The sequence below is a fragment of the Manis javanica genome, chromosome 7 (genome assembly GCF_040802235.1).
Source record: "Manis javanica isolate MJ-LG chromosome 7, MJ_LKY, whole genome shotgun sequence".
NCBI classification, from domain to species: domain Eukaryota; kingdom Metazoa; phylum Chordata; class Mammalia; order Pholidota; family Manidae; genus Manis; species Manis javanica.
The window spans coordinates 46,938,376-46,952,211 of NC_133162.1; the positions used below are offsets into that span (position 1 = coordinate 46,938,376).

Below are 13,836 nucleotides of genomic sequence, written 5' to 3' on the forward strand. Positions count from 1 at the left end.
CTGGAAAAGGTGAGGAAACAGAGTCTCCTCTAGAGTCTCCAGAAGGGAATGCAGCCCTGCCTACACCTTGGTTTTGGCCCAATGAGACACATGTCAGACTTCCAACCTATAGAATCCCAAGATGATGAATTTGTGGTAACATGTTACAGCAGCCACTGAGTTTGTGGTAATCTGTTACAGTCGCTATAGCTTAGAAAACTAAAACACCCTTTATTTTACCAGTTGCCCCCTCGCAGTGCCATGTTAAAGCACAGCAGCTGCCCCCACCTGCCTTAGGACATGCCTGCGTCCCTCGCCCAGACTTAAGGCCCTTCCTGGGTGCCCGGCTGGCCTCTGCCTGCTCTCCAGCCCTGTGTCGCCATGGGCTCCTTTCTATATCTTCTTGAGCCAGGGTGACTCTGCATTTTCTTTTCTGGGTCTTTGGTGCTAAAACTGATCCATCCCTCCATACCATCTCTTCCTGCACAAATTATGCCACATTATTCCTTCTACCTCCTTTGTGCCTGAACCACTCCTGCAGGTGTTACTGTCTCGGATGTGTGAGGACAACTGTTTGTCTGCCCTGGCCCTGGATTGCAGATCGTTGAAGGCCTGCCTCCTTCCCAGGCTGGGCACCTGAGGTGCTCAGCACATCCAAGCCCATCTTCCTAAGGAGGACAAAATAGACTCTGGGAGGCAGGCAATGCCCCAAAGCCTCCTAAATTTCTGTCCACAGATCTTTCCATGCTTCCCTGCAGCCTCTTGGCCCTCAGTGTGATTGCCTGATGGTTCCCTCAACTGGGCTGGATGACTTACCTCCACAGCCAGCTGACCCTGCCTGCACTCAGCTCAGCTCCCTCCCCTCAGTGCCTCTAAACCAGTGTTTGAGCCAAGTCTACAAAATCACAGAAGGTCTGTACGAGCACAGCAAGGTCTGTCTCCCAGGTCCAGCAGGGTAAAATGAGGTGTGGTGTGTCTTTTCCCCCAATCTCCTTTAGAGCTTGAATGAGGGATGCTTAGTGAGCTTTACAAATGGGGGAATGACCTATGATTCCTTCCCAAGCCCTGCAGCTCTATGCTAACTACAGAAATGAAACAGGTATTAAATAAAATGGCCCGGGCGAGGCCAGTGCCCTTCTCTGAGCTGTGGTCCTCTCATCTGTAAATTAAGGAGGTCATGCCATCATACACAACCTTCCTGATTAGTCAGAAAACTGGGAATTAAAATAACAGTGAGATACTATCTTACCCATCAGGTAGGTAAAAAAGTGGCATCTAATGTTACAGATGTGGGGAAATTGTACATTTGTGAACCACTTGTGGGAATGTGAATTACTTCAAGTCTTGGGGAGAATAATGTAGCAGTATCTTAAAATGAAAAATACGCACATTTTTAGAGGTCAGGATAGAGTACCCTTGGGAGGGGAGTAGAGACAGGGTCTTCTGGCACTGACAATTATCTGTTTCTCAGTCTGGATACTGGTCACACTTGTGTGTTCTATTTGTGAGAATTCATTAAATTCTACCTTTATGATGTGTTCACTTCTTGGCACATATGTTATATTCTGATAGAAAGTTAAAATGTTACATGCATGTCCTTTGACCCGGTAACTCTAGTTTTAGAAATCTATCCTACAGTAATAAAAGCATCAATATATAAGGATTTATTTACAAGCATGTTCATTGGTTTATAGGGACATAAAAACTGAAAATAACCTGACTATTCACTATTGGAAATAGGTAAATAAGGTATATCCATGCTTATGGAATCAGAAGCAGCTTGTTTCAAAAAGATATACCAATCTATATTAAGATGAAGAAAAATGTGTGATAAATTATTAAGTGGTGGGGGGAGCAAGTTGCAGGGTAAGATATTTGATTACATTTTTCTAAAAGAACAAAATAGAAGGAACCCATATGTGTGTTCATATGTATGAATATGTATATTTGAGTATAGATAAAGGTGTTGAAGGGCACCCTCCTCACTGTTAACTTAGATTCCCTCAGGGGTGCAAGGTTGGAGAATGAGGGAGATTTCATTGTATCTCCATACTTGACCGGTTATAACAAGCATATTACTTTTGTAGTTACAAAAATTAATAAACCAAGAAAAAGGAAGATAGGGGATCCAGGAAAGAATGGCTGCACCCTGGAAGAGCAGTGAAGGGAGGTCCCCAGATGATGATGGCTGAGCATGCGATCTAGGGAACAAGCTGTGCAGATCAGAGCAGGAGGAAGGAGGGCTCCTGGAGGAGGCCTTTGGGCTGTTACTGTGCTGGTGCATTGGACAGCTGGGATGCTGAGGCCAGAAAAAGGCAGTTAGCAACTCCAAGAACACAAATCTGTACAAAAAAGGAATATAATCTTAGTATATTCTATTTAATTTAGCGGGTGATGTTTACAAAATCATTGTAATATAAATACAGGTTTTAAAATGATTTTATTGGACTATAGTTGATATACAATATTATATTGGTTTCACATGTACAGAATAGTGATTTAACAATTATATACATTACTAGATGCTCCCCACAGGAAGTATATCTGTCAGCATATCAAGATATTACAATATAGGCAATATTCTCTGTGTTGTACATCCATTCCTGTGACTAATTTACTTTATAATTTGAAGTTTGTACCTCTTAATTCCCTTCACCTATTTCACCCATTCCCCTACCCCCCTTATTTATGGTAACCAATAGTCTGTTGTCAGTATTTATAAGTATTTCTTTTTTATTTTGTTTTTTATATCTCACATATAAGTGAAATCACAAAGTATTTGCCTTATTACACTTAGCATAATACCCTCTAGGTCCATCCAATCATTGTAAGTGAAAATATTTCATTCTTTTTTATGGCTGAGTAGTACTCCATTGTGTATATGTATGACATCTTCTTTATCCATTCATCTACTGATGGACACTTGGGTTTTTCCCATTTCTCGGCAATTGTAAATAATAGTGCACCCATATGTCTTTTTGAATTAATTATTTTTTTATTTCTCTGGGTAAATTTCCAGAAGTGGAATTGTTGGGTTGTATGGTGTTTCTATTTTTAGTTTTTTGAGAAACCTTCATACTCCTTTCCATAGTGGTTGCACCAATTCATCTTCCCATGTCCCTTTTCTCCATGTCCCTGCCAACACTTGTATCTCTTGTCTTACTAGCCACTCTGGCTGGTGTGAGGTGACATCTCACTGAGGTTTGAATTTGCATTTCCCTGATGGTTAGTAATGCTGAGCATCTTTTTATGTGTCTGTTGGCCATCTGTATGTTTTATTTGGAAAAATGTATATTCAGGCCCTCTGCCTATTTTTTATAGGGTTGTTTATTTTTTGATGTTGAGTTACATGAGTTCTTTATATATTTTGGACATTAAACCCCTTTTTGGATATATCACTTGCACATGTATTCCCCCATACAGTAGGTTGCATTTCTGAAATAAATATGACTTGGTCATGATGAATGATCTTTTTTTTTTTTTTTTGAGAGGGCATCTCTCATATTTATTGATCAAATGGTTGTTAACAACAATAAAATTCTGTATAGGGGGGTCAATGCTCAATGTACAATCATTAATCCATCTCAAGCCTAATTCTCATCAGTCTCCAATCTTCTGAAGCATAATGAACAAGTTCTTACATGGTGAACGAATTCTTACATCGTGAATAAATTCTTACATGGTGAACAGTACAAGGGCATTCATCACAGAAACTTTCTGTTTTGATCACGCATTATGAACTATAAACAATCAGGTCAAATATGAATATTCGTTTGATTTTTATACTTGATTTATATGTGGATCCCACATTTCTCCCTTTATTATTATTATTTTTATTTTTAATAAAATGCTGAAGTGGTAGGTAGATGCAAGATAAAGGTAGAAAACATAGTTTAGTGCTGTAAGAGGGCAAATATAGATGATCAGGTGTGTGCCTATGGACTAAGTATTAATCCAAGCTAGACAAGGGCAGCAAAATATCCACGGATGCAGAAGATTTTCTCTCAAAACGGGGGGTGAGGTTCTGAGCCTCACCTCTGTTGATCCCCAATTTCTCACCTGATGGCCTCCCTGCGACTGTGCCTGTCTTAGGTTGTTCCTCCCTTGAGGAATCTTACCCATCTCTGGCTAACCAGTCATCTTCCGGGGCCATACAGGGAAATGTAAAGTTGGTAAGTGAGAGAGAAGCCATATTGTTTGAAAAGGTTAGCTTTTTACTTCTTTGCAGATTTATGCCCTGTGGCTTTTATGCCCAGCATTTGTCTCAAGGTATCTTTACCACCTGGAGGAATTATGATACTCGGTAAATTCGATACGAGGCACGAATTCTATTTAAGGGTTGTAATTAGGAAGGAAGAAGAAAAGCTATAGAGGTAGCATATGGAAGAAAACATGGGAGGATTGATTATTTCTTTGACATATCTTCTTGTAGAGTACCTTAAGCATGTATAGGTATTAAACTACCAACTAACTTGCGCTCACATATTAACATAATAGGAATACGGTGACATAAACAAAGCAAATCTATAATTACCATCCATCTCCAGTGAAGCCAAGAAAACCATTTAGGCACCCTAGGCATTTGTGAAAATTTGTCTATGATATGATGGATATTGTCCAACTGTACTTGAACAGTCTGAGAGAAATCAGACAAATTAAAGCAGCCCATTTCTGGGATCTGTTCACATCCCATATGTTCTTTTAACCGTAGATAGTCTATAGTCATAAGATTTTGGAGTGCTACAACTTGCACCCCTCCCAATGATGAATGATCTTTTTAATGTTAAACTAATTTTTTAAATTTAATTTTTCAGTTTCATTTGCTAATGTTTGTTGAGGATTTTTGCATCTATGTTCATCAGGGATATTGGTCTGTATTTTTTTTGTAGTGTGTTTGTCTTGTTTTGTCATCATGATATTGGCCTTGTAGAATGAATTTGGAAGCTCTCCTTACTCTTCAATTTTTGGGATGGTTTGAATAGGACAGGTATTAACTCTTTTAACTGTTTGGTAGAACTCACCTGTGAAACAATCTGGTTTGGATTTTTATTTGCTGGGAGTTTTTTGATTACTGATTCAGTTTTATGTAATCAGTCTGCTCAGACTCTATTTCTTCCTGGTTGTCTTGGAAGATTGTATGTTTCTAGGAATTTACCCATTTCTTTTAAATTGTCCAATTTGTTGACATATAATTTTTCATAGTAATTTCTTATTATCACATATTTCTATGACTTCAGATGGTTCATTTCTGATTTGTCCTTTTTTCTTAGTGAGTCTAGCTAAAGGTTTATCAATTTGTTTATCTTCTCCAAGAACCAGCTCTTAGTTTCATTGATCTTTTGTATTGTTTTTAATTTCTATTTCATTTATTTCTGCTCTGGTCTTCACTGTTTCCTTCCTTGTACTAACTTCGGACTTTGTTCTTTTTCTAGCTCCTTTAGGTACAGGTGTATATTGTTTGTTTATTTGAAATGTTTCTTCTTGAGGCAGGCCTATGTTGCTATAAACCTCCCTCATGGGACTACTTTTCCTGCATCTCAAAGATTTTGAACCATTGTATTTTATGTTCATGTTTCTCCAAGTATTTTTTTATTTCCTCTTTGATTGCTTCAGTGACTCACTGACGGTTTAGTAGCATGCTGTTTAGCCTCCAAGTGTTTATTTTTCCTGTTTTTTCCTTGTAATTTCTAGTTTCAAACCATTGTGGTAAAAAAGATGCTTAATATGACTTCAGTCTTCTGTAAATATAGTTTATTAACTTTTAGAATCCTCCTACAGATACAAGAAATTGATTATGACAGAGTACAATGTATACCTAACAGAATTTATATTTATCAATGCTACCAAAGTATATACAAAAACATAGATGATTTGTGAGGCTGAAGAAAGGGAAGGATGGGGGCACAAATATCCTTATCTTGATAGATGATCAAGAAATGAAATAATACACATTTGTATACATGTATGTTTACATATACATATTTATATATTAGATATGTATATACATGTCTATTTCCATATACGTATTCATTATGTATATTACATATATAGTTTAACAAAAGTTTTTGGAGAGATATTGAAAGAGGTGAGGAGTGGAAGTAGGATATTGTGAACTAAATTCTTTACTGTCACTGGAAGAAGACAATAGATAAGTTTTAAGTTGATAAATCAAGAAACAGTGATATGAACATGTTATTACCACATATCCAGGTAACCACTAAAAGACAGTTGAACAGGTTCCCTCCTGGGATTGGTTGAGGGGTGTATATAGGAAAAGTAAATCAATAAAAGTAAGAGTTGGCAAACTATGCCCCCAGGCCAAATCCAGCCTGCCACCCGTTTTCCAGAGTAGTTTTATTAGAACACAGCCACATTCTTTCTCTTACATATTGTCTACATCTATGTTGACTTGCTGGAAGAGACCGTACGGCCTGAGAAGTCTGACACATGTATCACATGGTCCTTTACAGAAAGTTTGCCAACCCCCAAGTTAGAAGGAGAAGAAACTTAATTAGCCAAAACAAAAGGATTTGAAATGTAGACATGTCTATTTTCTAATCAACAATAAAAATGGAGAAAGGAAAATACATATCTATCAAGCCATCCCTCTCATCTGATTCAGGGAGAAACTGACAGCACTGGCTCAAATCGTGATCTGAGGAGCAGAGATGAACAAGATGTTGATAACCCAGAAAAACCTTCACAGAAAATTGCAGCAACTTTCCCCACAGAACTGCAAAGGAAGAGGATCTTTGACCCAGTGAGGTCTCCTGAGAATAACAGCGAAAGAATGAGAAAGACACTTAAATAACAGCCAAAGAATGAGAGAGGCATTTAAACAGCCCTGCTCCCCAAAAGATAGCCTACTCCCCCTGGAAGGCCCTAAAACTCATTCAGATTTCAATGTTTTTCTCAGATGACTGTTCAGGATTGACAGGTATGTGCATGCAGTCTTCTGATAGTAAGCATTCAGTATATACTTGTTGAATAGGTGAATGAATGTATGAAATGAATGATGTCTTTAGCCTATTGTCTAAATCTAGCAAGACTGAAAATTGCAAAGGACTTCTGTGTCAAAATATTTTTATTAGCTGTATATGGTCTTTGCCTCAGTAATTGGTAAGGAAAAGAGGAACAAAAGGCCATTTGAAATAAATCTATGGCTCTGACAGCACTGACTCTAGCCCAAATTCTGTCATACTGCCAACACTTCAGAGAGTTCTGGGCATATATATTTCATGGAAGATTTTGCACAATAAGCCCAGAATAATGAATAGGCTGTCTAGGTAAGGGAAAACCTCTACTCCCTTCAGCAACTCTATAGTATTATGGACGGAAACAGCAATGAAACTGCTTTGGCAGAGTTCAAGCAGATAAACAGTACTAAAGAAACCAGTATTGCTAAGAACCCAATATATTCCATAATAAAATAACAAAGGTATGACTTTTGCCATGACATGAGACTTGACCAAAACTGTTGTGTACTAATTAAAGGGATTCAATTTTTCCTTTGGATATGAGACCTAAGCCAGCCACACTGTTTCCTCAAACAACCTTCAATGTCATGTACTCTGCACCAATAGCCTATGGCAGCAGTTCTCAAAGTATGGCCCAGGGAACCTCTGCACAGGGCAAGAGAACTCATGAAACCATTTTTATGATGTTACCTTTTTTACTGTCACAAGTATACAGTGGAATTTTCCAAAGGCCACATGACATATTATATCACACCAGTTATGAGACTCGACCTGTTTCCCACAAAGTCAAATATTAAAGATATTTACAAAAATGTGAAATACACCACTCTTCTTTTTGGGAAAATATTTTTCATAAAAGACTGTTCAAATCCAATGGATTCATAATTGTCATTTTAGCAAATTGCTATTTTTTAACTTGAATTTCTAATAGAGTAAACATAGAAAGATATAACCCACATAAACAAAAGTTCTTTGGCATCCTCATTTTAAGTGTCAAGGGGCCTTGAGACCAAAGAGTTTGTTACTAATCTAGAGGAGCAATGAAGTCTCAGAGGGCAGCTGACTTTGGGAAGCCATGCTCAGGGAAAACAATTTGTAGAATAGGCTATGTGATTAGAGTGCAGGATGGCAAGTTTTCTGCTGATAAGTAAAGACAGTCTTAAAATATGAAAAGTCACTATAAATAGCAAATGACAAATAGCAGAGTATGTTGATGGCTATTAGGATAAAGACTGATTTTTAAAACCAGTGCCCATGTATTTTGATTTTGTCTTTTAAATCATTTAAGAACACAAGTTGGGAAGAAGAAAAGCTATCATGATTTATGAGGCTGTGTTTTGTAGGTCATATTCTCAGAGCTTATCACAGTGACTAGCACAAATAAATCAATATGTATGAAATGAATGATTAAGTTATGAAGTTGAATAAGGTTCATATTCAATGGCTGTGTTCACAAAGACTTATAACAGGGGTACTAGTTCTAGAATCAATCACCTCTCAAAAAAGAGTTGAAGTGAGAGTAGCTGAGGGGCAGAGCTGTGTCACTATCCCAGAGAAACTTCCCTCCCTCTTGGCATTATTATCCTCCACCTTCTGATTGAGGGATGTTACTAGCAATTATCTCATCTTAAGCATCTTAACATCCTGAACTCAGTATGACCTCGAGTCTAACCCCACATCTCTCATAAACATATGCTTCTCCTGCATACTTGAGCTTAATACAGTTCTCGGTTCTTTTCCCTCATGCCTTACCTTTAATCCCTAGCATGTCCTGATTCTACTTCTAAAGTACATTCTGAATTTGTCCACTTCGCTCCATCCCTACTCTGTCACCCTAGTCCAAACCACTTGGACCAACTTTTTTCATTGAAGTATAGTTGATATGCGATGTTATATTGGTTTCAGGTGTACAACATAGAGATATGGCAATTATATACGTTACAGAAAGCTCACCACATTGTCTAGTTACCATCTATCACAATACAACGATATTATTGATTATATTCCCTATGCTGCATTTTAATCCCCACAACTACTTTTTTATGATTGGAAGGTTGTACCTTTTTATCCCCTTCAACTATTTGCCCACCCCTCATCACCCCTCTCCTATGGCAAATACCATATTCTCTGTGTTTGATTCAATTTCTGTTTTTCATTTTTAGGTTCGCATGTAAGTGAAATCATGTGGTATTTGCCCTTCTCTGCCTGGCTTATTTCAGTTAGCATAATATTTTCTAGGTCCATCCATGTTGTCACAAATGACAAGATTCATTCTTTTTCATGGTTTCATTCTTTTACATATTAACATTTCATGTAAATATTTTCATGGAATATTTATAATATTCCACTGTGTGTGTGTGTATATATATACCAAATCTCTTTCATCCATTCATCTATCAATAGATACTTAGGTTGCTTCCATATTTTGGCTATTGTAAATAATGCAACAAACATAGGGATACATATATCCTTTCAAACTGGTGATTTTGTTTTCAGGTAAATTCCCAGAAGTTGTATGGTATTTCTATTTGTAGTTTTTTAAGGAACCTCAATATTGTTTTGAGGCTGCAGTGGCTGCAGCACTTTACATTCCCACCAATAGTGTATGAGGGTTCCCTTTTCTCCACATCCTCACTAACATCTTATTTCTTGTCTTTTCGATCGTAACCATTCTGACTGGTGTGAGGTAGTATCTCACTGATTTTCATTTACATTTCACTGATGATAGTGATGTTGAGCATCTTTTCACATGATTGTTAGCCATTTCAATCTCTCTTTGAAAAAATGTCTGCTCAGGTCCTATTTTTAATTAGGTTATTTGCTTTTTTAGTGTTACTGTTGAGTTGCATGAGTTCTTTATATATAATTTTGGATATTAACCCAAAATTATCAGACATATCATTTCCAAGTTTGTTCTCCTATACAGTGGATTGCCTTTCCATTTTGTTGGTAGTTCCTTTGCTGTGTAGAAGACTTTTGAGTTTGATGTACTTCCAGTTGGTTATTTTTGCTTTTGTTTCCCTTGCCTGGGGAGAAGTATCCAGAAAAAAATTATTCATGCTGATGTTCAAGGGATTCCTATGTTTTCTTCTAGTTTTATGGTTTTGGGTGTTACGTTTAGGTCTTTAATCCATTTTATTTTTGTGTATGACAGTAATCTAGTCTCATTCTTTTACATGTAGCTGTCCAGTTCCCCTAATACCACTTTTTGAAAGACTGTCTTTTCCCTATTGTATATTCTTGCCTCCTTTGTCATATATTGGCCATGTAAGTGTAGGTTTATTTCTGGGCTCTCTATTCTGTTCCATTTTATCTATTTTATGCCAGTATCATACTGTTTTGGTTACTGTAGCTTTGGAGTATAGTTTGAAATCAGGAGCATACCTTTAGCTTTGTTCTTCTTTCTCAAGGTTGTTTGGGCTATTTGAGGGTCTTTTGTGGTTCCATATAAATTTTATGATAATTTTCTGTAGTTCTGTGAAAAATGCTATTGGTATTTTGATAGGGATTGCATTGAAGCTATAGATTGCTTTGGGTAGTATGGTCATTTTAACAATATTAATTCTTCCTACCCATGAGCATGGAGTATCTTTCCATTTTTTTGTTTCATCTTCAATTTCTTTCATCAGTGTCTTATGGGTACAGGCCTTTCACCTCCTTGGTTAGACTTATTCCTAGGTCTTTTATTCTTTTTGATGGATTTGTGAGAATATTTTTCTTAGTTTTTCTTTTTGCTAGTTTGTTGTATATAGAAACACAACAGACTTTACATTGATTTTTATACTCTGCAACTTAACTGTATTTACTGAATAAGTCTCACTTGGTCATGCAAATGATCCTATTAATGTATTTTTTATGTACTTAATGTGTTTTAAATTTGCTAATATTTTGAGGATTTTTGCATCTATGTTATTAGGGATATAGGTCTGTAATTTTTTTTTTTTTGTAATGTCTTTGGTTTTCAAAACACTTGAATTAATCTTAATAGAGAACTTAGTTTGCTTCCCTGTTTCTCTTCTGGGTCTCTCCTTTTCCCTGCAATCTATTCTCTCCCAGGAGCCAGAGTGGTTTCTTAAAAATACCAATCAGATCATGCCACTCTCCCTTAAAAAAAAAACTCTTTACCCTCACCTACAAAGCTCCCTTCATGTGGACTCCCTACCCCTGCCCCACTTCATCCCACTCCCCACCCTCATCTGCTCCAGCCCTTTGGAGCCAGATTTCTTCCTAAGCTTATTCCAGCCTGAGGGCCTAAGTCTTCTCTGGAAGACTCTACCAAAAGTCTTCACTTTGCTGCCTTTTTACCCCATTTAATTCTCAGCTCAATATCACCTCCTACCTTTTCAGAAAGCTTTCCAGATCACTATAGCTAGCACCCCTTCCCATTAAAAGTTTACCATATCACTAAGGTCAGTTTCTTAATAGTACTTATGACCTGAAATTCTCTTCCTTATTTATTTCTCCATGAGAGCAAGACCTTGTTTATCTTGTTCATCATATATCCTCTATGCTTAGGAAAGTAAGAACAGTGCTTGACCCACAGGAGATATTTAATAAATTTTGAGTCCATATTGAATGAATTACACATTGCTGTTACATCTGAAGACTGTTTTTTTCTGACAAATTTTCTCAAATGAAAAGCAAGGTTTTTTCATACATACACAAATGTTACATTATCATAGAGTTGACCTAATCCTAAGCTTTCCAAAGCAAATTAATAGGCAAGCCCACATACAGCTATTATTCTCTGTATCAGATTTTACAACTGATCTTGATTTTCATACTAGATAGGGACTTGATGTCAATTCTGTATTTCTTAAAATGACTAACATATATCAACATGTTATTAGAAGCACATCTTATTTTTCAACAGTGCTTAAATATTTATAAATATACTAGGATTCTGAAAAAGATTAGCCAGTAAGATTTTTCTGGCACACAGAAGAATCTCAAATATTTATTCAATTAATGAGATTTCAATGTTTTCTACCTATGCATGTTACCAAAGAAATATTCTTCTCTGGCTTCAAATAAGGCAATAACTTTAAAGTCTCAAAAATAAAACCAATTCTTGTAAGAAAACAAGAGAATAAGTGGAAGCATTTATTAATGAAACAAATTTATTTCCAACGAGCCACTTTCCCCTATAAATGACACAAACCACTTTACAATATTTTACAGCAACATAACTTAAGTTTAATTTCAAAAAAGGAAAGATTTCTTTGGGAATTTAGGAAAGTAAATATTTTGAGAAGAATAATTACAAGAAGTTATCTTTTTCAGTTTTAATACAGTAATAGACTTATCTACCAAGTGTATTAACCAATATTTTTCTTCTTAATCATCAAGTACTACCAACAAAGAACCTACCTTTAGAAACAGAAGGTTTATATTTAAATAGGAAACAAGTGATCTAAAATAACAATCACATGTCATTTTAACAAGACAATTTGCATAAGTCAGTATAAATTATCTTTCTGTTGATTAAAGTTCTAACAAAGACTCAGTCTGTATTTCAAGTTCAACTGCACTCATCTGGCTATCAAGGTAAGTACCACAGTGGGATGGGCATATTTAACTAAGATGGGAAAAGTCTCTTCAGTATTGCGCATTTTCATCGCACATTAAAAACAGGATTATTAAGTCTGGGCCATTTTGATTCTGAATCTTTCCATTTTTGTTGGAAGAAGACTTACCATCTCTTTACTAAGTTCTAGTTCAACTTCTATTTCCTGCGCAGCCTCAGGGTGCTTTTCACAGTAATCAACAATAAACTGGTAATGTTCCAATGATGTTGCCAAATTTTCTAGCTCTTTCTTGGGATCTGCAGTAATGATTTTGCCATAGAGACGGGCAACTCGAAACTTAGCTAACATGGCAGGGCGAAGTACATCTTCCCCTATGTGCTCAGGAAACACTTTATTTGGGTCTCTCAGAGAGTCTAAGAAGAGCTGGTAGTACTTCAGTGCTGACTTATTAAGATTATTTATTTTTTTTACAATGTGTGAATCAGGATCCCTTAACTTGTCAGCAATGGCAACCTTCAAATCCATCATATCATAGTAAGCATGTGCAATTTCAAACTGAATCTGCCTGTTGACCAACAGATAGTACTGTGGATTCAGGTCCACAATTAGAGGCTCTAGCATGGCTATTCTACGTTTATGCATCTTGCACCGTCTTTCCATGTCAGTTTCAAAGAATGCAAGAACCTTAAACAGAGCACTGTGGTCTTGGACAACTTCAATATGGTCAGTGACATAACCGTCGATCTGAAAGAACTCTTTTGCCTCACAGACATAGTGCTGACCCAGTAAGAAAAGTTCTCTGGCTTCTTCAAAATCTAAAGGTCTCAAATAGCTCACTTTCTCTTCCACTGCAGAGATGGCATCACACAGTTCACTGGTCCCAAACTGCACAGCTTTTTTCCTAACATTTTCTTCCTCATCTAGTTCTTTTTTCCTTAAAGCTCGAAGTTCGGACTGTTTATCAAAATCAAGCTCTCCTATGTTGTCCTAAAAGAAAAAATATATACATGGTTAAGCAGGACACTGACTTGTCAAATAATAGTAAAGCAAATTTAAAAGTAAAGAAAAGACCCGCCTGGTTTAAGAAAGTGTATCTTAAACATCTTTTAAAATTTATTTCTTTATTATATTCCAATTATATATAATGCAAGAAATTAGGAAAAAAGTATTTAAAGTCACTTAATTATATAGTTCCTCTTTGGGGAACTAAAACTCATTTACAGTTGCCCTTTCAGATAAGATAAATGCCTAGGAAAGAACTTCACAAACTGTAAAACATCATGTAAATGTAATATTTTATTAGTAATATTTTAACATTAGAGTAAGATTTTAATCTTCATCCTAAAAATATT

At 36.4% G+C, this 13,836-nt stretch overlaps 1 protein-coding gene across 1 annotated transcript in view; it reads right to left on the reverse strand.

Moving 5' to 3' along the window:
- Positions 1–12,058: 12,058 nt before the first annotated feature.
- Positions 12,059–13,836, reverse strand: part of KIFBP (kinesin family binding protein) — a 69,296-nt gene continuing 67,518 nt past the window's right edge. Inside the window, exon 7 of the mRNA XM_037003010.2 lies at positions 12,059–13,471. Coding sequence (XP_036858905.1) covers positions 12,596–13,471 — 876 coding nt within the window. The 3' untranslated portion in view covers positions 12,059–12,595. The remainder of the gene's footprint in view (positions 13,472–13,836) is intronic.